The sequence below is a fragment of the Pogona vitticeps genome, chromosome 2 (genome assembly GCF_051106095.1).
Source record: "Pogona vitticeps strain Pit_001003342236 chromosome 2, PviZW2.1, whole genome shotgun sequence".
Taxonomy (NCBI): Eukaryota; Metazoa; Chordata; class Lepidosauria; order Squamata; family Agamidae; genus Pogona; species Pogona vitticeps.
In genome coordinates this window covers 2,771,866-2,793,294 of record NC_135784.1, presented here as the reverse complement: position 1 = coordinate 2,793,294, position 21,429 = coordinate 2,771,866, and the positions used below count along the sequence as shown (strand labels likewise).

General features: G+C 46.7%; 2 protein-coding genes and 1 pseudogene across 6 annotated transcripts in view; 2 read left to right on the top strand and 1 right to left on the bottom strand.

Moving 5' to 3' along the window:
• Positions 1 to 8,649, top strand: part of LOC144587300 (uncharacterized) — a 32,223-nt gene extending 23,574 nt beyond the window's left edge. Inside the window, exon 3 of the mRNA XM_078387375.1 lies at positions 1,053 to 8,649. Coding sequence (XP_078243501.1) covers positions 1,053 to 2,025 — 973 coding nt within the window. The 3' untranslated portion in view covers positions 2,026 to 8,649. The remainder of the gene's footprint in view (positions 1 to 1,052) is intronic.
• Positions 1 to 21,429, bottom strand: part of LOC144587246 (uncharacterized) — a 139,694-nt pseudogene that overhangs the window by 52,505 nt on the left and 65,760 nt on the right. The gene's annotated exons all lie outside the window — the stretch shown is intronic.
• The window catches only part of LOC144587268 (uncharacterized), a 91,791-nt gene that overhangs the window by 31,535 nt on the left and 38,827 nt on the right, over positions 1 to 21,429 (top strand). Inside the window, exon 1 of one of the 4 annotated variants that reach the window (XM_078387320.1) lies at positions 16,194 to 16,261. The exons of the other annotated variants lie outside the window; for them this stretch is intronic. The gene's annotated coding sequence lies outside the window, so the exon portion shown is untranslated. Of the gene's footprint in view, positions 1 to 16,193; positions 16,262 to 21,429 lie in introns of those variants that run through there. 4 annotated transcript variants of the gene reach the window in all.

The window sequence follows — 21,429 nt, the reverse complement described above, 5'->3', positions numbered from 1 at the left end:
TTTCAGTCAGCTGATCAAGTGAACTGTTTGGGTCAAAATTGATGCAGCCATTGTTGAGGCTGGAACCACTGGGTACATCAGGGGAAGGCTACGTAGGGTTGACCACTCTGGGCTGCGTAGAGTTGATCATCCCCGAGTCCAATAGGGGTGGATCTCTGCTTCAACCCCCATCGGATGTTTAGGGAGTCCGGCTGGGTTTTGAATTGCTATGGGACATGTTGTCAAGTCGTCTCCGACTCTTTGTAGCATGCTAGCAGTTTAGAAGATCTAAAGTGGTTTTTGTTGCTGCCCCTTGTACAATGTTACGAGCCTCCAACCATAGTTCTTCAGGCACTCTGTCCACCAAATTGAGTTCCTTAAATCTGTTCTTTGCTTCCACTGTGTATTAATAAGAGATTTGGTTTAGATTTTACCTGACTATCCCAGTGGTTTTTTCATGTCCATCTTTGAACAAAAGTTTCCTTTAATATCTCCAGTTTTCTTGAACAGATCTCTGGTTTATCCCTTTCTCTTATTTTCCTATATTTCTTTGCACTGTTCATTTAAGAAGGCCCTCTTGTCTCTCCTTGCTGTTCTTTGGAAGTCTTCAGAAAGCTCCTTCAATATCCTTGGATGCAGTTCATCTGGCCCTGGGGATTTGAACTCCTCCAAGCAAGTAAGGTCTTTGTATTTTACATTGCACTCCTCTTTGATCTCTTTTGTTCTCTCCATCAGGTGATGAAGAGGACAATGGGAATTCTATGGAGCCACTCATTCTTTCATTGAAAACAAAACCCAAGTGTGGAGCACCAAAGAAATTCTATCTATGTAAAGGGAGGAAAAGGGAAGAAGGGAAGTCAGAAAAAAGAGAGGTAAAGAAAACTCCAGCTTTTGCTGCTATTAATGTTGATGCACTTCTGATGACATAAAAAAATCAAGAAGAAAAAAGGACATCTGTTCATAAAAAAAGGAAAGAGCATCACGATGCACAGTGATTGTACATCATGTGAAAAACCCCTGAGAATCGAGAGACAATACAAATGCCAACAGTGTGGAAAGAGTTTCAGTCACAGAAGTAACCTCTATTCCCATCAAAGAACGCACACAGGGGAAAAACCATATAAATGCATGGAATGTGGAAAGAGCTTCAGTCAGAGCGTTAACCTCAGTTCCCATCAAAGAACTCACACTGGGGAGAAACCATATAAATGCATGGAATGTGGGAAGAGCTTCAGTCGCAGCGGTAACCTGAGTTCCCATCAAAGAATTCACACTGGGGAGAAACCATATAAATGCATGGAATGTGGGAAGAGTTTTATTCAGGGAGTTAACCTGAGTTCCCATCAAAGAACTCACACTGGGGAGAAACCATATAAATGCATGGAATGTGGAAAGAGCTTCAGTTGTAGCAGTCATCTGAGTTTACATCTAAGAATTCACACAGGGGAGAAACCATATAAATGCATGGAATGTGGGAAGAGCTTCAGTCAGAGCACTGTCCTCAGTTCCCATCAAAGAACTCACACTGGGGAGAAACCATATAATTGCATGGAATGTGGGAAGAGCTTCAGTCAGAGAGGTCACCTGAGTTCCCATCAAAGAACTCACACTGGGGAGAAACCATATAAATGCATGGAATGTGGAAAGAACTTCAGTCGGAGAGATGAATTGACTTCCCATGAAAGAAGTCACACGGGGGAGAAACCATATAAATGCATGGAATGCGGAAAGAGCTTCAGTCAGAGCAGTGGCCTCAGTTCCCATCAAAGAATTCATACTGGGGAGAAACCATATAAATGCATGGAATGTGGGAGGAGCTTCAGACAGAGCACTGTCCTCAGTTCCCATCAAAGAACTCACACTGGGGAGAAACCATATAAATGCATGGAATGTGGAAAGAGCTTCAGTCAGAGCAGTCAGATGAATTCACATCAAAGGACTCACACTGGGGAGAAACCATATAAATGCATGGAATGTGGAAAGAGCTTCAGTGAGAGAGTTAACCTGAGTTCCCACCAAAGAACTCACACTGGGGAGAAACCATAGAAATGCATGGAATGTGGGGAGAGCTTCCAAGTCATAAGAGTTGTTGACATGGAAAAATTCACAGAAGGAGCACAACAATCCAGGGAATGTATGCGGGTCAAATGAAATAGATTAACACACTGGGGAGAAACCATATGAATACTTGGTGTGATGCTGAAGTCTCCCTAAGAAGCATATGGCATTCGGGCAGAGTTCCACAGGCAACAAATCTACTGCTTTCTACTGAGTCAAGTCCTCAAACCTCACCAGTGCATAGCATATGTGCCTTGAACAAGCCTGACCCTTAAAGAACACTTTACTCAAGACTTTGCAAGTACTTCAACATGGGCTTTGTGATTTATAGAACTCACAACAGCTCACTTAAAGAGGACTTCTCTATGGTAGCTAATCAATGACCTTTTCCACTCTTCTGGATTTAGCCAAATCTTCCTGGTCCCTGTAGCGATCCCCTCTGAAGCCCTTATTCCCCCAAGCCTTCACAAGGTTCTCGCTCTTCTTCCTTCGCTGCCACCAGGTATTGCTGTCTCAATACCATTCACTCAAGGAGACATGCGTACTTTTGAAACTTATTTATTTGATCAGGGAGGTTAACATCAGATTAATATACAGTAGGTAAATCACAGTTTGCTAATCACTAGAATCTGAATCAGTTTTACTTAATCTTTAAAGCTCTATCAACTCTCTGTTCCATTCAGCTTCCTTACAGATCTCTAACTCACTCTAAGGTCACATTTAAGTTTGACACCGGCTCTCTCTCACAGAATCTCCCTTCTTGCTCCATACACCAGCCTTTATATCCAGCCCACTCCGCCCTTGGCTCCACCTTCCGTCCTCTCATTGGCTCCTACTCCACTGTTCAGCTGTGACGGGCAGGTGAGGGCAGGGCTGTTCACTACATACCTCCCCCCTTAAAAAGTTGTTTCATGGGGTAAAAGCTATAGTGCTTTACCCTCGTGAACAACGAGGAGCTTTGCAGTAGTAAACCATCCACTAAACCAGTAGTCCCCAACCTTGGGCCTCCAGATGTTCTTGGACTACAACTCCCAGAAGCCTTCAGCACCATCTCTGCTGGCCAGGAATTCTGGGAGTTGAAGTCCAAGAATATCTGGAGACCCAAGGCTGGGGACCAGTGCACTACACAACATTGCATTCAACACCACCTCTGAATATAAGTAATATTTAAACAACTTATATGCAAGCTATACATTACCTTGGTAATTCCATTACTAGTTCAATTACATTACTCACCACTTCAGTCACCTACACAGGTGCTTACACAACAAAATGACATAACACTTAAAATACTTACATACATTTTTTTTGTTTTCATAGGATACACAGCATATAATATTTAACCAGGTGCAATTAAACATTTTAACACTTTTTCTACATTTACCAAGTCCATTCCCTTCTTCATAGGTTTTTGGCACGCATAGCCAGGGCGTCTGCCACATTAATACTCTTTTTCGTCCACCTTAATTTTTCTCAGTTCCAGTTCTATGACATAAGTGTTCTCTCTCAACACCATGTTACTGTCCTCTTTGAAAGTTCAAAACCGGCGAAAGTCCAAAACTGTAGTCGTGGAGGAGTGGTAGTGTTCATAAAGGAAATGTCCTATCCTCCTGTGCACCTTGAGATGTGGTGAAGTCCACCTCCCTCTGCACCTTCACGATACTCACGACTTGCAGACCGCTGCGATCCCTTGCCAACCTGCAGTTTCTCTCTCAGGAACGACCTAGGATGAAGGACCTTGCAGTCATCCGCCTGGCTCAGCGCGACCCCTGTCTCGAATCCGGACCACTCCGCGATGGTGATGCCTCTCTGGCACCCAGAACCTCTCCATACACGGTCAGCCACCGGCGCAGTCTTCCATCTCTCTTTCTTCCATGTAATTTTAGCTGCTCTACAGAGTTTCTCCTTTCCCTCTGGAGCTGCTTTTGTGATGCTCTTGGATAAACCCTTTAGGTAGGGCCTAGCAAGATGAAGCCTGACTTTCAATTCTTTGGCCCTTTGCACCACTGGCGGGGTTAGGCTACATCTCAACCTAGTCAGCTTTCGATAGGTCACCCCTCTGCCTTCTCAATATGGCCATGCATGTTTTCTCAGGGCCTTTCTCCTCTTATCTCGCACAATCTTTGCTTTCTGGCCCCAAAGTTTTGATAGATAGGATCATACTCTATAAGGCGTAACCACCTGTGGGTGTGCATCCCCGGTGTCAAACCTGTGCACTACACCCTTGGCTACTTCAGGCTTGTTGGAGAAAACCTTCTTGCCCCTCAGAAGCACGTCTCTAGCTTCTTTTTGTAGTTCTGGGGAGAGTAGATGACTTATTTGGACCTCTGCTGGGGTGTATTTGGGTCCGCCCCTCCTTTCCCCATAAGATAACTCGAGACTTTCACTGTCTGCTCCTTTCAATGACAGCAAGACAACCTTTTCCTTCCTACAGTAGCGCATGATCATTTTCACCCAGTCCACTATCCTGCCTGTCTTTCCCTTTAACAGTTCAACGTAATCTCCCTCATTCACTAGGGAGGTTGTTTGCATCATCTTGGAAGGGAAATAGGTTCTTAAAAGCTTGAGGATCTCAGACGCAAACTTCCTGCTACCCATTTGCCTCAGCAGAGCATTCTGAGCCTCCATATTTCTCAGGGAAATTGCCTCGGGATAACGTGTTGCACATTCTGTGATATTCAGAATGATTTTGTTTCCCCTCAGGGTAACTCAGGGCAATAGTCCAACTATGTCCAAACCACTGCGTTGGACTGAGTTCGAAATGGCAGGTAAATGAAATAGATTGATGTCAGTTTTATCACTGTAATCCCCTTGACTGTCCTCCTTCACGCCTCTGGACAGATTCTTTTAACTGCTTTTCCCTTTCAAGGCAGTAAAAGTTTTGTGCTACTTCTTGGTTTGTATTTGTCATGTCCACATGAGCTGCAGTGGTACCCGTGTACCCCTGCTCCTCTATCCCCACTTGATCTATGAGAGGAACAATCATTTGCTTGAGATGAGTGTCTCCTCCCCCACTGGGATTCACACAGGCCTCCCTGTCCACACGGTCTTTTCCTGGGAATAACCTTGCTGGACTCTCAGGGATTAACTGAACTTCACCAGCTGGCTTAAAACATTGATCCAACGCGGGATCTGTACTTTGTTCCCTTTAAAAAGTGTTTTCTAGGGACTCTTAATTGGTACTGATTCAGCTGAAGTGTTCTCTCCCCTCACCAGCTCTGTTCGAATTTCGCCCTTATCCTCTACTTTGCCTATTTCTTCCTGCTTGGTGCTAGTCTGTACTAAAACACTTTTGACATGTTCAGTGAGATCATTCCCAATTAAAGGCGAAGGCAGTCTCACAACTACGCCTATTCTCCATAATCCTTTCCACCCTCGATAGTTAATAGGCACCTCAGCCACTGGCATAGAAATCAGTTCTGCACCTATGCCTTTAACTGTCAGGCTTTCACCCTGGATTATGTCTGGATGACACAACGTGACCTGAGAGCAAGAATCTTTCAAAGCCATACATTTTGTCTCATTTATGACAATGCTGTCTCCAGAACTTTTAAAAAGTTCCTGGTTGGTTCCTATAAGATAGCCATGGACTATCTCAGCTACAGGCAGCTTCCTGACCCTCTGCCCTAGCTGTATTTGTATTATGAGTTATTGTTTCACCATTCTCTGAGGTAACTTTGTCTTGCTGCACACAATACACTGATTTAGGCTTGGGTAAATCTTTCTCCCCACATCCAAGACACACTCTGGAATTTCTCTGTTCTGGGCTAAGGGACTTATCACCCTTCCTTTCCCAGTGCTTGTATTTGGGATGGCTCCGATCTGAGGGCTTGCACACAAAATGGCTGCCACTTGCCTGCCGGTTCTTGAAGTAAACCTTGGGCACCTTTTCGCTGTCCTCCCAAGTTTTTCTTCCCACTTTTACCTCAGAAAAGTTCGGGTTTTGAATGTGTGAAATTAAATCTGCGACCTCTCCCAGTTTCTGAACATCTTTGGGCCTTTTCTTTCTTTCAAAATCATTACCCTTTCCCGCTTCAGCTTTGGGCTGTAAAACTTTTTCCTCAGCCCCATCATCTATTTTCCATTTCTTCCTAAGGTATAGCTCCATCTGCCTAAACTCAGATCTCTGTTCCGCCTTCGACTTTTCCCACTCTAATTGCCATCCTCTCTGCTCAGAGGACCTTTGACGGGCCTTCTGCTCATCTTCGAATGCTTTCAATTTCAATTCCAGTTGTAATTTCCATTTTTGAAATTTTTGAAATTCTATGAGGTTTTTCCTCCTCAAGTTATCCATTTAATCTTCTGAGGTAATTGCTCCCTGAATATCTCCCCCCTCCTGATCTGAGCCAACTGCCACCTCAGGAGGCATCTCTGCCACCTTTTCCCCCCACGTGGAAGGCATGTTTAGTTATGTAGGCTTCTGCTTCAATTTACAAGCCTAAAATTTAAAATGTACACTTTTCCCCTCTTTTTTTTTCTGTGAGTTAGAGTCTGTAATGAAGTTGCTTCCCCCAGCGACCATCCACTGTTAAGATACTGTATTTAGGCCTCCGGCTCCCAGCCAGGCCTTCTTCCTGAGACAAAGTGTCTCTCCCTGCTTCTAGGCATCAAATAACCAAAAATATCAGCTTTAACTCTTCCCAGTTTTTGCTGTTTTAAGTCAACTCAGCTTCTCTGCCCTTGGTCTCCGCTTTGTCCCCTTAGAACTCCATCCTTTGAGTTCAGGACAAGCTAGCCAACTGGCCCTTCCCTGCTTGAGGTAAACTCCTTCCAGAAATGGCTTCCTCAGAGCCTGTCCCTATCTTAGCCCCCCAATCTGAGCTTAGGAGCCTTCCCACTAAGCTTTTTCCCCTTGAAAAAGCCCTAGGAAGATACCCACTCCTTCCACTCAGATTCCCTAACTAAATTATATTTTTCTGCTCTGGGAACCTTTCTGTTTCTAGGCGTTACTGGATTAAATTCAAATCCCGCCGCTGATCACCACTTATGTAGTGATCCCCTCTGAAGCCCTTATTCCCCCAGGCCTTCACAAGGTTCTCGCTCTTCTTCCTTCGCTGCCACCAGGTATTGCTGTCTTAATACCATTCACTCAAGGAGACATGTGTACTTTTGAAACTTAACTTATTTATTTGATCAGGGAGGTTAACATCAGATTAATATACAGTAGGTAAATCACAGGTTGCTAATCACTTGAATCTGAATCAGTTTTACTTTAACTTTAAAGCTCTATCAACTCTCTGTTCCATTCAGCTTCCTTACAGATCTCTAACTCACTCTAAGTTCACATTTAAGTTTTACACTGTCTCTCACTCACAGAATCTCCCTTCTTGCTCCATACACCAGCCTTTATATCCAGCCCCCTCCCCCCTCCACTGTTCAGCTGTGACGGGCAGGTGAGGGCAGGGCTGTTCGCTACAGTCCCAGACACTAGTCCTCAGTTAGAATTTTTATAATTATATGTTATTAAGAAAATATAGTTTCATAGAAACACATTGTTTACTTAAGCATTAGCGTAAAGACATGTTCATGGAGTTGCATTAGTTAAATAAAACATCTACTTCCCAAGAAATCAAGAAACACTACCAAGCTGAAGTAAGGGGAGCTAACACCACCTCCTTCTTTGTTACCATGCTACGTTTGGTACCATTCAATCCATCCTGAACTTCTCTTAGGAAAAAAGTGCTCTCTCACATAACCCATCATTCATTTTCTACATTCCTTGGACCTCCTCCTTCATGGCTGTAAACCAATTACCTTAAGAGAGGCCTAGGTGCTCCCTCTGCCTCAGCCGCAGATGTGTTATCTCTGTTCCAATTAGTCGGGAATTTTTTCGGTCTTCTGCCCTGGGGCCTCTTCGACCTTGCCACTCATCAGGATTCACTCTCTACCAGCCTGGTTGTAAATTAAGGAAATGAGCCACTCCGCCTTTTCCACATTTCCCTGCCTTCCTTTCACTTTGAGACTTGACTGACTCAATTTTCTCTCATCCTCAGTGACTACAAGTCTCATTCTCCTTCAATATCATCACACTTGGATTGTGAAAGGTGCTGCTCCTACAGTCGTGGCCTTTATAGGGAAGAACACATCCAAGGCCAAAACTACTTCAGCTATGTGGAATGTGGAAAGAGCCCACTGTTACAGTGGCAACCTTATTGAAACGTGAGAGAAGCAATTGTTTAAAGATGTCTGCTAGGAGAACAGCCTTGTGACTTTTCTTCTTTCAGGAGTATCAAAACTGTTTATCTCGATGGGCAAAATTAAATATATTGTTAGCTGCCTTTTTCTGGTGAGGATTTTATTGGGAATGACATTTGGATTGAAATTTAATTATTCTGACTGAAAGTAATTCTTGAAGAAGTTACGCAATGCAGCCTGTCAGTATGTGAGTATTTGAGTATTTACAGGCTAATTAGAATACAATCTGTAACCTATCTGTTTGTGGTGGCTTTTTTAATGTTGGGAAATGCTTTTTTAGAAATTAAATAGTGTCCTTTTCTTAACCTTAAGTTGTGAATTTTTTTATGTTTTATGCTTTAAGATTTGTAGGATAGACTTAGTAAGAATTAGACCGGAGGTTGGATGCCTGTCATTTCAATAAACCCTTCACATCAACATCCTTGTTCACTTTCTGGACAAAGTATATTGTTTTGCTATGAACAGTGAAAAGGAGGTACAATTATTTTAATTAGCCATATTAATCAGGAAATGGATTTGTAACAGGCAGAGGAGGCTTCTACTTTATCCTGGAAATGCAACATTTTCTCTTCTGAGTAAAAAGATAAGAAACTATTTCAGCAGTCAGGAAATTAACCATGATCTTGAACAAAGGGTCTTACCCAGAAATCAACACCAGAGGATAAAATTGACTGCTTAAAATGTGTAGTGCCTTAGATTGGAAAGGCCAGTGTTGGAGTGGGTAAAGGGGAAATAAATGGATGGCCGCGATGGAGACAAGGCTTGACGAGAGCAGAAAAAGGCCACCGTTTGGGGCAGATGGTGATTTTGGCCAGGTTGGCCTTGAGGGGAATGGTGCCCTTCCAGGATCATTGTCTCCGATAAATAGCCCGTATTGCAGAAGAGCTCTGAGGCTGACTGGTGGTTCTTGGATTATTTGAGATTAATTGGTGGTGACCTTCTTTGAAGGTTTGGCCACTTCTATAAACAATGGCAGGTTAGAAATATCAGTCACGATCTGTGCCCAGGTGGCAAAGGGATGCTTACATGGAGATTCCTTGTTTCCAGAAATTTCCAGAAATCTTTTTCCTCTAGACTGGATCCAGAAGATCTCACTCCCCATCCAGCACAGACTGCCTCTCTCCTCCCATGATCTGCTTTTCCACTGACAAGGATCACCTATGACAGTAAAATGAAAGCAGGAATAATAAATAGCATTCAATATTTCTAAATGGTTGAATTCCATGGAAAGGGCAGCATTAAAAGCACAGACAGAAACATTTCGATCTGGCAGATTGTACGTCGATTATCTACGGAAAGGTTTGCAACAATATTAGTGACCACCTATATTCCAAGATTCCAGTTTAACAGGAGTATATAGGTGCGGGCTATCATTTGTGGAGGTTGGACTTGACAACTCGACCCCGGTTCAGTACAATATGTTTTTTGAGCCTCTGACAATGCCAGCTGGGCTTAGAACCTTCACTGTCTAGGCAAATGAGCTGTTTTTTAGAAAAAATCAGACAGCTAATGTTAGACTTTACTGGGGAAATTATGTGTGTTTAGGGGGGGTTGTTATGCTCCTTCCTTCAGGGACTCCCAGCTCCCCTTCCACGAGGAGGACTTCCCAGGTTTGCTATCGGAATAGGATGTGATTGTGCTGTAGGAAACCTGGCTTACTGAAAAAGATAGGATTGTACTTCCAGGTTACCTTTTGTGGCAGGAACCGGAAAGTGAAATTAAAGGGGATAGCATCCAGAGGATGAAGAGCATCTTAAAGAAGAGCATCTTCTTTAACAACTGTTAAATAAGCTTTAGGGTGGGAGACTGTCTTGGTGTTGGAGATCGCTATCCCGTGGAACTGTTTAATAATTAAGTTATGTTTGTTTGTTCAGTCGTTTAGTCGTGTCCGACTCTTCGTGACCCCATGGACCAGAGCACGCCAGGCCCTCCTATCTTCCACCGCCTCCCGGAGTTCTGTCAAATTCACGTTGGTTGCTTCGATGACACTGTCCAACCATCTCATCCTCGGTCGTCCCCTTCTCCTCTTGCCTTCACACTTTCCCAACATCAATGTCTTTTCCAAGGAGTCTTCTCTTCTCATGAGATGGCCAAAGTACTGGAGCCTCAGCTTCAGGATCTGTCCTTCCAATGAGCACTCGGGGTTGATTTCCTTTAGAATTGATAGGTTTGTTCTCTTTGCAGTCCAGGGAACTCTCAGGAGTCTCCTCCAGCACCACAATTCAAAGGCATCAATTCTTCGGCGGTCAGCTTTCTTTATGGTCCAGCTCTCACTTCCATACAACACTACAGGAAAAACCATAGCTTTGACTATTTGGACTTTTGTTGGCGAGGTGATGTCTCTGCTTTTTAAGATGCTGTCAAGGTTTGTCATTGCTTTCCTCCCAAGAAGAAGGCGTCTTTTAATTTCGGGGCTGCTGTCTCCATCTGCAGTGATCATGGAGCCCAAGAAAGTAAAATCTGTCACTGCCTCCATATCTTCCCCTTCTATTTCCCAGGAGGTGATGGGACCAGTGGCCATGATCTTAGTTTTTTTTTATGTTGAGTTTCAGACCATTTTTTGCACTCTCGTCTTTCACCCTCATTACAAGGTTCTTTAGTTCCTCCTCACTTTCCGCCATCAGAGTGGTATCATCTGCATATCGGAGGTTGTTGATATTTCTTCCTGCAATCTTAATTCCAGCTTGGGATTCCTCCAGTCCAGCCTTCCGCACGATGTATTCTGCATATAAGTTAAATAAGCAGGGTGACAATATACAGCCTTGTCGTACTCCTTTCCCAATTTTGAACCAATCCGTTGTTCCATATCCAGTTCTAACTGTGGCTTCCTGTCCCACATATAGGTTTCTCAGGAGATGGATAAGGTGGTCAGGCACGCCCATTTCTTTTAGGACTTGCCATAGTTTGCTGTGGTCCACACAGTCAAAGGCTTTTGCATAGTCAATGAAGCAGAAGTAGATGTTTTTCTGGAACTCTCTGGCTTTCTCCATAATCCAGCGCATGTTGGCAATTTGGTCTCGAGTTCCTCTGCCCCTTCGGAATCCCGCTTGTACTTCTGGGAGTTCTCGGTCCACATACTGCTGAAGCCTACCTTGTATGATTTTGAGCATAACCTTGCTGGCGTGTGAGATGAGTGCAATTGTCCGGTAGTTGGAGCATTCTTTGGCACTGCCTTTCTTTGGGATTGGGATGTGGACTGATCTTTTCCAGTCCTCTGGCCACTGTTGAGTTTTCCAAACTTGTTGGCATATTGAATGTAGCACCTTAACAGCATCATCCTTTAAGATTTTAAATAGTTCAACTGGAATGCCATCACCTCCACTGGCCTTGTTGTTAGCCAGGCTTTCTAAGGCTCACTTGACCTCACTTTCCAGGATGTCTGGCTCTAGGTCAGCAACTATATTGTCTGGTTTGTCAATATAGTTGCTAGGGTGCATAATTAAGTTATGTACCCTACGTTTACTCATAATTCTACTTAACATATACATTCCACCTGCAGCTCTTAAGTACTTTGGTGCTGAAATCTGGACACAAATGGAACAAATGCTTGATGAGCTAAGCATAGTTTTTCCAAATGCTTTACTTCTCAGGTGACTTTAATGTCTGAATCTTCACCCCCAAAATTTGTAGCACTCGTGGGTCTACAGGAGGAGTTGTTAGATGTCTTCTGCTGGGCCTTGATCTGCTTGTCGTCTTTCACCCTGAACCCCCCACAACCCGTGGGATTAAAAGACCGTGGTGAGTCAGCACCTTACTGGCTGGGGACTGCCCAGCTTAAGGAGGGCAGTAGCTACCTATTGAGGTGCAATGCCGTCTCCCACCATCAGAAGTAGCTCCTGGTGTCACGCTCTACACCAATAGAGAAAAGACTTATAACCGGTAACTGCTACTTCCCATGTCATTTTGATGCTGTATGCAAAGCTGGAGTGTCCTCTCCAGAGCACGACGCCTGGGTAAAATAATATGGAGGATAGGCAGCTAATTCCCCCTCTCCACATCACTGAAATAGTCCAATGGAAAGGCAAGAGCCACTACATCTGGTTCCAGCAATACTGCAGGAGTTGCCACAATGACACGAACTGGCTCCGGGACACTGGCTCCGGATTTTGCCACGAGGTCAACTCCTGAAGCCTTTTCCATAGGTGGATATAGCCACAAGGCAGTGGAGGTTTGGAATCGGAGTTTTCCTTTTCCTAGATGGGCTGCCTTCCAGGTCTGATCAGCCCCACCTATCCTGGAGATCTTTAACTAATAAGAGTCCCACTTTTAAGGAGTGCACCAGGGTTGTATTTTGGCTCCATTCCTTGTTAATTTTTATATTAATGACATAGATCCATTTATTTTCAATCTGGAATTCCAAATGCCAAAAATATTGGTTATTTTATATCACATCTGTGCAGAGAAGCATGTTTACAGATGTGCAGTATATCACAGAAGTGAGTACACCCCTCACGTTTCATAAACATTTTAGTATATCTTTTCATGTGACAATACTGAAGAAATGACACTTGGCTACAATGTAAAGCGGTGAGTATACGGATTGTATAACAGTGTAAATGTGCTGTCGTCTCTAAATAACGCAACACAGAATGGGGTGGGCCCTTCACAGGTGTACACATGAACACACACAAACACGCACACACACACAGAGGTACAGCAACCTTCCTCTGAGGTGCACTCAGCAGCAGAAGCTACCCTTACCATGACAGACGAGCAAACTTTGCATGGTGAGCCCAGGCAGCCTCCAGAGCCAACGCGGCTGAAGCAGGATGAAGAGGAGGAGGAGGAGGAGGAAGCAACACTGGGTGCTGAGGCTGCCACTGGCTGGGCTGGTGCTGCGGGTGCCAAGAGGGAAAGAGAGCCAAAGAGCTTCTTCCCTGGAAGAGGCGGTGGCAGCTGCTGTTGGTGGCTTGGAGGTGCTCTTCAAGAACGGGCCGGGAGCTACCTCCGCTCTCAGGCATCGCTTGGCAGCGGCTCGGGCGCTCAAGGAAAAGGGCCGGCAGCGTGCCTCACTTGCCGGCTCTCCCCCAAGGCAGCACCTCTTGCACCCTCCATCCAGAACTGCAGCCTGCCAGCCGGCAGACAAACAGGCTGGCTGGCAGGTTGTAGTTCTGGATGGAGGGTGCAAAAGGCGCTGTCTTGGGAGAGAGCCGGTGAGGGAGGAGAGGCTTTTTTGACTCTTTACAGCAGAGGACGCGTGGGCATCTCAGGGCGGGGCAGGCAAGGCAATGGCCACAAACTATTATCCAGCGGCCGCAAATGGCGCCCGGGCTGCATGTTTGAGACCCCTGTCTCAAGCAGTGTCAAATATGGTCAAAGCATAAAGAGAGGGCTAGGGAGCATTATGAAGTCCTTCAAATTATTCAAGTACTAAAGTTTATACAGAGAGACGAAATCCCAGATCGGGTTGAAATAGAGATAAGGTTATAGTGGATCCTCGACCTACGGACTTAATCCGTATTGGAATGGCGGCCGCAGGTCGAAAAGTCCGTAGGTCGAATATGCATTTCCCATAGGAATGCATTGAAAACCCATTAATCCGTTCCAGCCCAAGAAAAAAATACCCCCCCAAATAAAAATAAAACAGTGCAAGCCCCTGGGGCTGCAAAAAACAAAACACGAACATAACCCCACCAGCCCAATCCCACCCTGCAAAAGACAAAAAAACTGTTTAAAAACAAAAAGCATCACCTTACCTCCACCACCGCTGCCAGGAGGCCTCCTGGACTCTAACTCCCGCTACAGCCACCGGGCCTGGCCTCCACCGCCACCTTTCTTCCCTGCCGCTCGGCTTCTCTGTTGCCGAAACCATCATCAGGGCAGCCCTTAGGGAGAAGCCGGGTGGGGGGGAAGAAAGGCTGGATTGTCTCCCGCCTTTCTTCCCCACCACCTGGCTTCTCCCCAAGGGCTGCCCCGATGATGCTGGAAGCCCGGGAGACTGAGCCTCCCTTTTCCAAACCGTTGGGGGAAAGAGCTAAAGAAGCAGCCTCTTCGCCACCAACGGTTTGAATTTCCCATGCTCATGGAGCATTCTCCTCCAGCAACCCCTTCCCCGAAACCTCACACCACCCCAGTGGGAAGCGGGATTTGGGATTTGGGGGAGAAGAGGGGGTTCAGCTGGGGGTGATGAGGATCCCTCCCTCCACACACACACCCCAAGATGTTTGGTCAGCCATCCTGAGCCTCTTCAGAATCCTCCTCCCCCTAATGATGTTTGAATAGGAGTCTTAAGGAACACTTGGTTCAGTGTCTCTGGATCACGGAGAGGGGCAGAACAGATTCCCCCTCCCGACCAGATCCCAGGCTGGGGATCCACTACAGGAAGGGGGGTGGGGTGAGGCCTGTCCTTCCCTCCGTCCCAGTTATTTTAATTCTTCGGCTGTTCCTTTCTCTGCCCCACCGGATGTAAGAAGAAGAAAGACAGCTGTCCAGAGGGAAAGCCTTTTGCTCTTCCTTTATCCCGGGATCTTTCCAGAGGGATCCTTTGGCTTCTTCTTTTCTTCCAGGGAGGGGGAGGGGAGAGTGATCTGATCTCTCCTGGTTCTTCCCAGGACCGAAAGAGATCAAATGTCAGATCCCTCCAACCTTCGTGAGGCAGGTGCGCTCTATTTATTGACATCAGAGGCATCACCATATTAGTAAAATATATAGGTTTGGTCTAGGAAACATAATACTAGAGAGGAAATTGTATTATAAGGTATGTATGTATGTATGTATGTATGTATGTATGTATGTATGTATGTATGTATGTATGTATGTATGTATGTATGTATGTATACAAGACTCTCCTCCAGCACCACAGTTCAAAAGCATCAATTCTTTGGCAGTCAGTCTTCTTTTTGGTTCAGCTCTCACTTCCATACATCGCTACTGGAAAAACCATAGCTTTGACTATTCGGACTTTTGTCGGCGAGGTGATGTCTCTGCTTTTTAAGATGCTGTCTAGGTTTGTCATCGCTTTCCTCCCAAGAAGAAGGCGTCTTTTAATTTCGAGGCTGCTGTCACCATCTGCAGTGATCCTGGAGCCCAAGAAAGTAAAATCTGTCACTGCCTCCATATCTTCCTCTTCTGTTTGCCATGAGGTGATGGGACCAGGGCCATAATCTTATTTTTTTAATGTTGAGCTCCCTCCCTCCGGCGACCATAGAGAGGGCGGGAAGGCGCGGCCACTTCTGGTCCTCCTTGCCCCCCCCCGGGGGAGAGACTGGGCGGACAGGAAAACGACTGAGAGTGGAGGAGGAGCCAATCACCTGTCACTCAGCGGAAGCCCCTCCCCCTCCCCCAATGTCGCCTCCTCCGCTCCTGCTGCCTGAGGCCGGGCAAACACCTTCACCGGAGGGGGCGTGGGAGCGTGTTTCTCCGAGGGGGAGGAGGGGCTGCTAAGTCCTTTGCTATACAGGAGGGACCCCCCTCCCCATGGGCAAGGGGGATCCTCCCCGCGGATGCTCAGAAACGTGGATGAGGGCGAACGCGAGTCTCGTGGTGGTGGGGGGGAGGGGGCGCCGGTTTCATGACAGGAGAGAGAAGGGGGGAGGGGAGCGAAGCAATGGACCAAGACCTCGTAGGCAGGGAAGGCCTCGGAGGACATCGGGGGGGGGCCCTCCAACGCCCACCGGCTTCCCCCCCTGAAAAAGCCCTAGAGATCTGGGGAGGGGGAATCCAACCAGGAGCCCGAGGATCCCTCCCCGCCTCCCCCCAGGCAGAAGCAGGCTCGGGTTCCCCCTTGGGAAGGGGGGGCTGCTCCGTCCCTGAGAGGGGAATCCTGCCCTTCGCCCCCCCAAATCTCGGGGTCCCCCCAAGGCCCACCCCAGTCTTTCCCTTCTTCTCCCTCCCTCCCCCACCCCCCCCCGAATGGGGAGAGGAGGGGGAGGGCGGGGCCTTCTTTTCCCTCCCCCTCCATCCTTCCCCCCCTCCCGTCATCAGGAACCGGAAGAGGGGAATCTCTCTCTCCTCCTGGCCCCTCTTTCCCTCCCCCGCCACCTCTATGGTCTCAGGCGGACGCTCTTCCCAAAGAAGGAGGACTCCTCTCGTGAGTTTCCCGCTTGCTTCACTCCTTGGGGAGGCGGGGGGGGGGAGGAGAATAAGGGACTCCCCAAGGAGAGGGGAGGGGGGGTCTCCTCCAGGCAATCCGGATTGGAAACCGGTTTCTCACTTTTGCAGGCTCCGGCTTGCAAGGGGGGATGGCTTCCGCCTTCTTCTTCCCCCTCCCTCTGCTCTCCTCCTTTATCAGGGGGAGAATATTCAGATAGGGTGGAGATTCCCCCCCTCCCGGAAAGACTCCTCGCCCCCCCCAATCGCTTGGTCAAAGTGGGGGCCAAGGAAGGGGGCCAGGATCAGGGCCAGGTCTGGGGGAGGAGGTGGGGGGGTCTGCTCAAGGCGTTGGGAGGGGATCCCAGGAAGGGGGGGAAAGGTGGGGGTCGGGGTGGGGTGGGAGGGGGAGCGGACCCCCCCCCCCCGGCTCCCTGCCTCCCTCCCTCCTCTTGCATGAAGAGGATCTGGACATCGGTTATGGGGGTGGAAATCGTGCTGGTTTTTCCTCGGACGGGACCCCCCCTTCCTTCCTTCCTTCCTTCCTTCCTTCCTTCCTTCCTTCCTTCCTTCCTTCCTTCCTTTCGACATGGAAAGGGGGGATTTGCTGCTTGGGTAACAGCCTATCCTCCATATTATTTTACCCAGGCTTCCTGCTCTGGAGAGAAACCTCCAGCTGCTCCATACAGAGCATGTTACCATAGTCTCTTGAGACTGAACGATGACTTATCTAACATGGCCCGGCAGATTCCTGGATTGGCCTCTCTTTGAAGGTGCATCTGGAAGCTGAAACGGAGTGGGCGCCATCTTAGCCCAAAGCTGTGAATGCCCCAATGACAGAGAGTGGAAAAGCAGAGAAGGGTGTTTGAAAATAATTTGGACCAGAGTTACCCTCTACTACACTGTCGTAATGCTAGGCTAGTGGGTCTCAGAGTAGGAGCTTCATCAGATGCCAGTCGTCCCCAATCTTGGGCCTCCAGATGTTCTTGGATTTCAACTCCCAGAAATCCTGTTTAGCAGAGATGGTGGTGAAGGCTTCTGGGAGTTGTAGTCCAAGAACATCTGGAGGTCCAAGGTCGGAGACCACTGCTCTAGGCCATATTTTTCCTGTGAGGTAAATATGGCCTAAATATTCCCGGAGGAATATTTAGTCTCAACCCAAGGCTTTTTCTGACCGGGACATTCAAAGCCCAGCTTCTTGCATTTCTAAGGCTTGGGTGGCTTGGCAAGTTCTTGGCCATCCAGGTTGGACCCAAAAAATTCCCCTTCATTTCAGCACCACCAGCTAGACTAATGTTAATTCACTGACAGTACAAGACATCTCTTCTTCATGGATTGCTGCCTTGTCGTGGCGAAGGGGCTTGAGTAACTCAGAGAAACTATGGGCTATGCCGTGCAGGGACAACCAAGACGGACAGGACATAGTGGAGAGTTCCGACTAAACGCAATCCACCTGGAGTAGGAAATGGCAAGCCACTCCAGTATCTTTGCCAAGAACGCCCCATGATCAGAAACAAAAGGCTAAAAGATATGACGCTGGAAGATGGGCCCCTCAGGTCGGAAGGCGTCCAACATGTTACTGAGGAAGAGTGGAGGACAAGTACAAGTAGCTCCAGAGCTAATGAAGTGATTGGGCCAAAGCCGAAAGGACGCTCAGCTGTGGACGTGCCTGGAAGTGAAAGGAAAATCCAATGCTGCAAAGAAAAATACTGCATAGGAACCTGGAATGTAAGATCTATGAACATTGGGAAGCTGGAGGTGGTCAAACAGGAGATGGCAAGAATAAACATCGACATCCTGGGCATCAGTGAACTAAAATGGACAGGAATGGGCGAATTCAGCTCAGATGATTATCATATCTACTACTGTGGACAAGAATCCCGTAGAAGGAATGGAGTAGCCCTCATAGTCAACAAAAGAGTGGGAAAAGCTGTAATGGGATACAATCTCAAAAATGATAGAATGATGTCAATACGAATCCAAGGCAGACCATTCAACATCACAATAATCCAAGTTTATGCACCAACCAGCATTGCTGAGGAGACTGAAATTGAACAATTCTATGAAGATTTACAACACCTTCTAGAACTGACACCAAAGAAAGATGTTCTTCTCATTCTAGGGGACTGGAATGCTAAAGTAGGGAGCCAAGAGATAAAGGGTATAACAGGGAAGTTTGGCCTTGGAGTTCAGAATGAAGCAGGACAAAGGCTAATAGAGTTTTGTCAAGAGAATAAGCTGGTCATCACAAACACTCTTTTCCAACAACACAAGAGGCGACTCTATACATGGAAATCACCAGATGGGCAATATCGAAATCAGATTGATTATATTCTCTGCAGCCAAAGATGGAGAAGCTCTATACAGTCAGCAAAAACAAGACCTGGAGCTGACTGCGGTTCTGATCATCAGCTTCTCATAGCAAAATTCAAGCTTAGACTGAAGAGATTAGGAAAAACCACTGGGCCACTCAGGTATAATCTAAACCAAATCCCTTATGAATACACAGTGGAAGTAAAGAACAGATTTAAGGAACTAGATTTGGTGGACAGAGTGCCTGAAGAACTTTGGATAGAGGCTCGTAACATTGTCCAGGAGGCAGCAACGAAAACCATCCCAAAGAAAAGGAAATGCAAGAAAGCAAAGTGGCTGTCCAACGAGGCCTTAGAAATAGCAGAGAGGAGAAGGGAAGCAAAATGCAAGGGAGATAGGGAAAGTTACAGAAACTTGAATTCAGACTTCCAAAGAATAGCAAGGAGATACAAGAGGGCCTTCTTAAATGAACAATGCAAAGAAATAGAGGAAGATAACAGAAAAGGAAAGACCAGAGATCTGTTAAGGAAAATTGGACATATTAGAGGAACATTTTGCGCAAAGATGAACATGATAAAAGACAAAAATGGGAGGGACCTAACAGAAGCAGAAGACGTCAAGAAGAGGTGGCAAGAATACACAGAGGAATTATATCAGAAAGATGTGGATATCCCGGACAACCCAGACAATGTAGTTGCTGACCTTGAGCCAGACATCCTGGAGAGCGAAGTCAAGTGGGCCTTAGAAAGCCTGGCTAACAACAAGGCCAGTGGAGGTGATGGCATTCCAGTTGAACTATTTAAAATCTTGAAAGATGATGCTGTTAAGGTGCTACATTCAATATGCCAGCAAGTTTGGAAAACTCAACAGTGGCCAGAGGATTGGAAAAGATCAGTCTACATCCCAATCCCAAAGAAAGGCAGTGCCAAAGAATGCTCCAACTACCGTACAATTGCACTCATTTCGCACGCTAGCAAGGTTATGCTCAAAATCCTACAAGGTAGGCTTCAGCAGTATGTGGACCGAGAACTCCCAGAAGTACAAGCTGGATTCCGAAGAGGCAGAGGAACTCGAGACCAAATTGCTAACGTGCGCTGGATTATGGAGAAAGCCAGAGAGTTCCAGAAAAATATCTACTTCTGCTTCATTGACTATGCGAAAGCCTTTGACTGTGTGGACCACAGCAAACTATGGCAAGTTCTTAAAGAAATGGGAGTGCCTGACCACTTTATCTGTCTCCTGAGAAACCTATATGTGGGACAGGAAGCAACAGTTAGAACTGGTCATGGAACAACTGAGTGGTTCAAAATTGGGAAAGGAGTACGGCAAGGCTGTATATTGTCCCCCAGCTTATTTAACTTATATGCAGAATACATCATGCGGAAGGCTGGACTGGAAGAAACCCAAGCCGGAATTAAGATTGCCGGAAGAAATATCAACAACCTCCGATATGCAGATGATACCACTCTGATGGCAGAAAGTGAGGAGGAATTAAAGAACCTTGTAATGAGAGTGAAAGAGGAGAGTGCAAAAAACGGTCTGAAACTCAACATCAAAAAAACTAAGATCATGGCCACTGGTCCCATCACCTCCTGGGAAATAGAAGGGGAAGATATGGAGGCAGTGTCAAATTTTATCTTCCTGGGCTCCATGATCACTGCAGATGGAGACAGCAGCCCTGAAATTAAAAGGCGCCTTCTTCTTGGGAGGAAAGCGATGACAAATCTGGACAGCATCTTGAAAAGCAGAGACATCACCTTGCCAACAAAAGTCCGAATAGTCAAAGCTATGGTTTTTCCTGTCGTGATGTATGGAAGTGAGAGCTGGACCATAAAGAAAGCAGACCGCCGAAGAATTGATGCCTTTGAATTGTGGTGCTCGAGGAGGCTCTTGAGAATCCCCTGGACTGCAAGGAGAACAAACCTATCAGTTCTAAAGGAAATCAACCCTGAGTGCTCACTGGAAGGACAGATCCTGAAGCTGAGGCTCCAGTACTTTGGCCATCTAATGAGAAGAAAAGACTCCCTGGAAAAGACCCTGATGTTGGGAAAGTGTGATGGCAAGAGGAGAAGGGGACGACCGAGGATGAGATGGCTGGACAGTGTCTGCGAAGCAACCAACATGAACCTGACACAACTCCGGGAGGCAGTAGAAGACAGGAGGTCCTGGCGTGCTCTGGTCCATGGGGTCACGAAGAGTCGGACACGACTAAACGACTAAACACACACACACACAAGACATCTGCATTTTTCATGTGTAGTGCAGAATAGAGTATACATGACCCGTCTACAAAGAGACGTGGATGCACTGTTTATGGTGGCTCCAGTCCGTCCTGGAAGAGGGAACTCCGAAGGTGGTGCCGGGGGATTCCTGTTTGAAACCCTGGCTGCCCACCTGTGGGGTCCCTCTGGGTCCTGTTTTATCTTCTCTGTTACTTTGCATCTACATTAAACCACTGGGATAGACTGTCCGGAGTTTTGGTGTTGGGAGTTAAAAGTATGTTGATGACACCCAAGGCTACCTTCCTTGCTAACTAAACCTGAGGGACCTGTTTCAGTTCTAAATCAGTTTTGGTATCAGTCATGGACCGGAATGAACTGAGACTTAATCCAAACAAGACAGAGGTGCTTCTGGTGGCAGATCCAGGCAGAGGGATACAGCCTCTGTTGAGTGGGATTACACTCTCCCTGAAAACACAGGTGCTCAACTTGGGGGTCCTCCTGGAGTCGTCCCTGAGCCTGGATGTCCCAGTTTCAGCGGTGGCCAGGTGTCCATTTGCACCATTAGAACTAGTACTCAAACTACATCCATTTCCGGAGAGATCTAATCTAGGCACTGTGACTCACGCGCTGGATA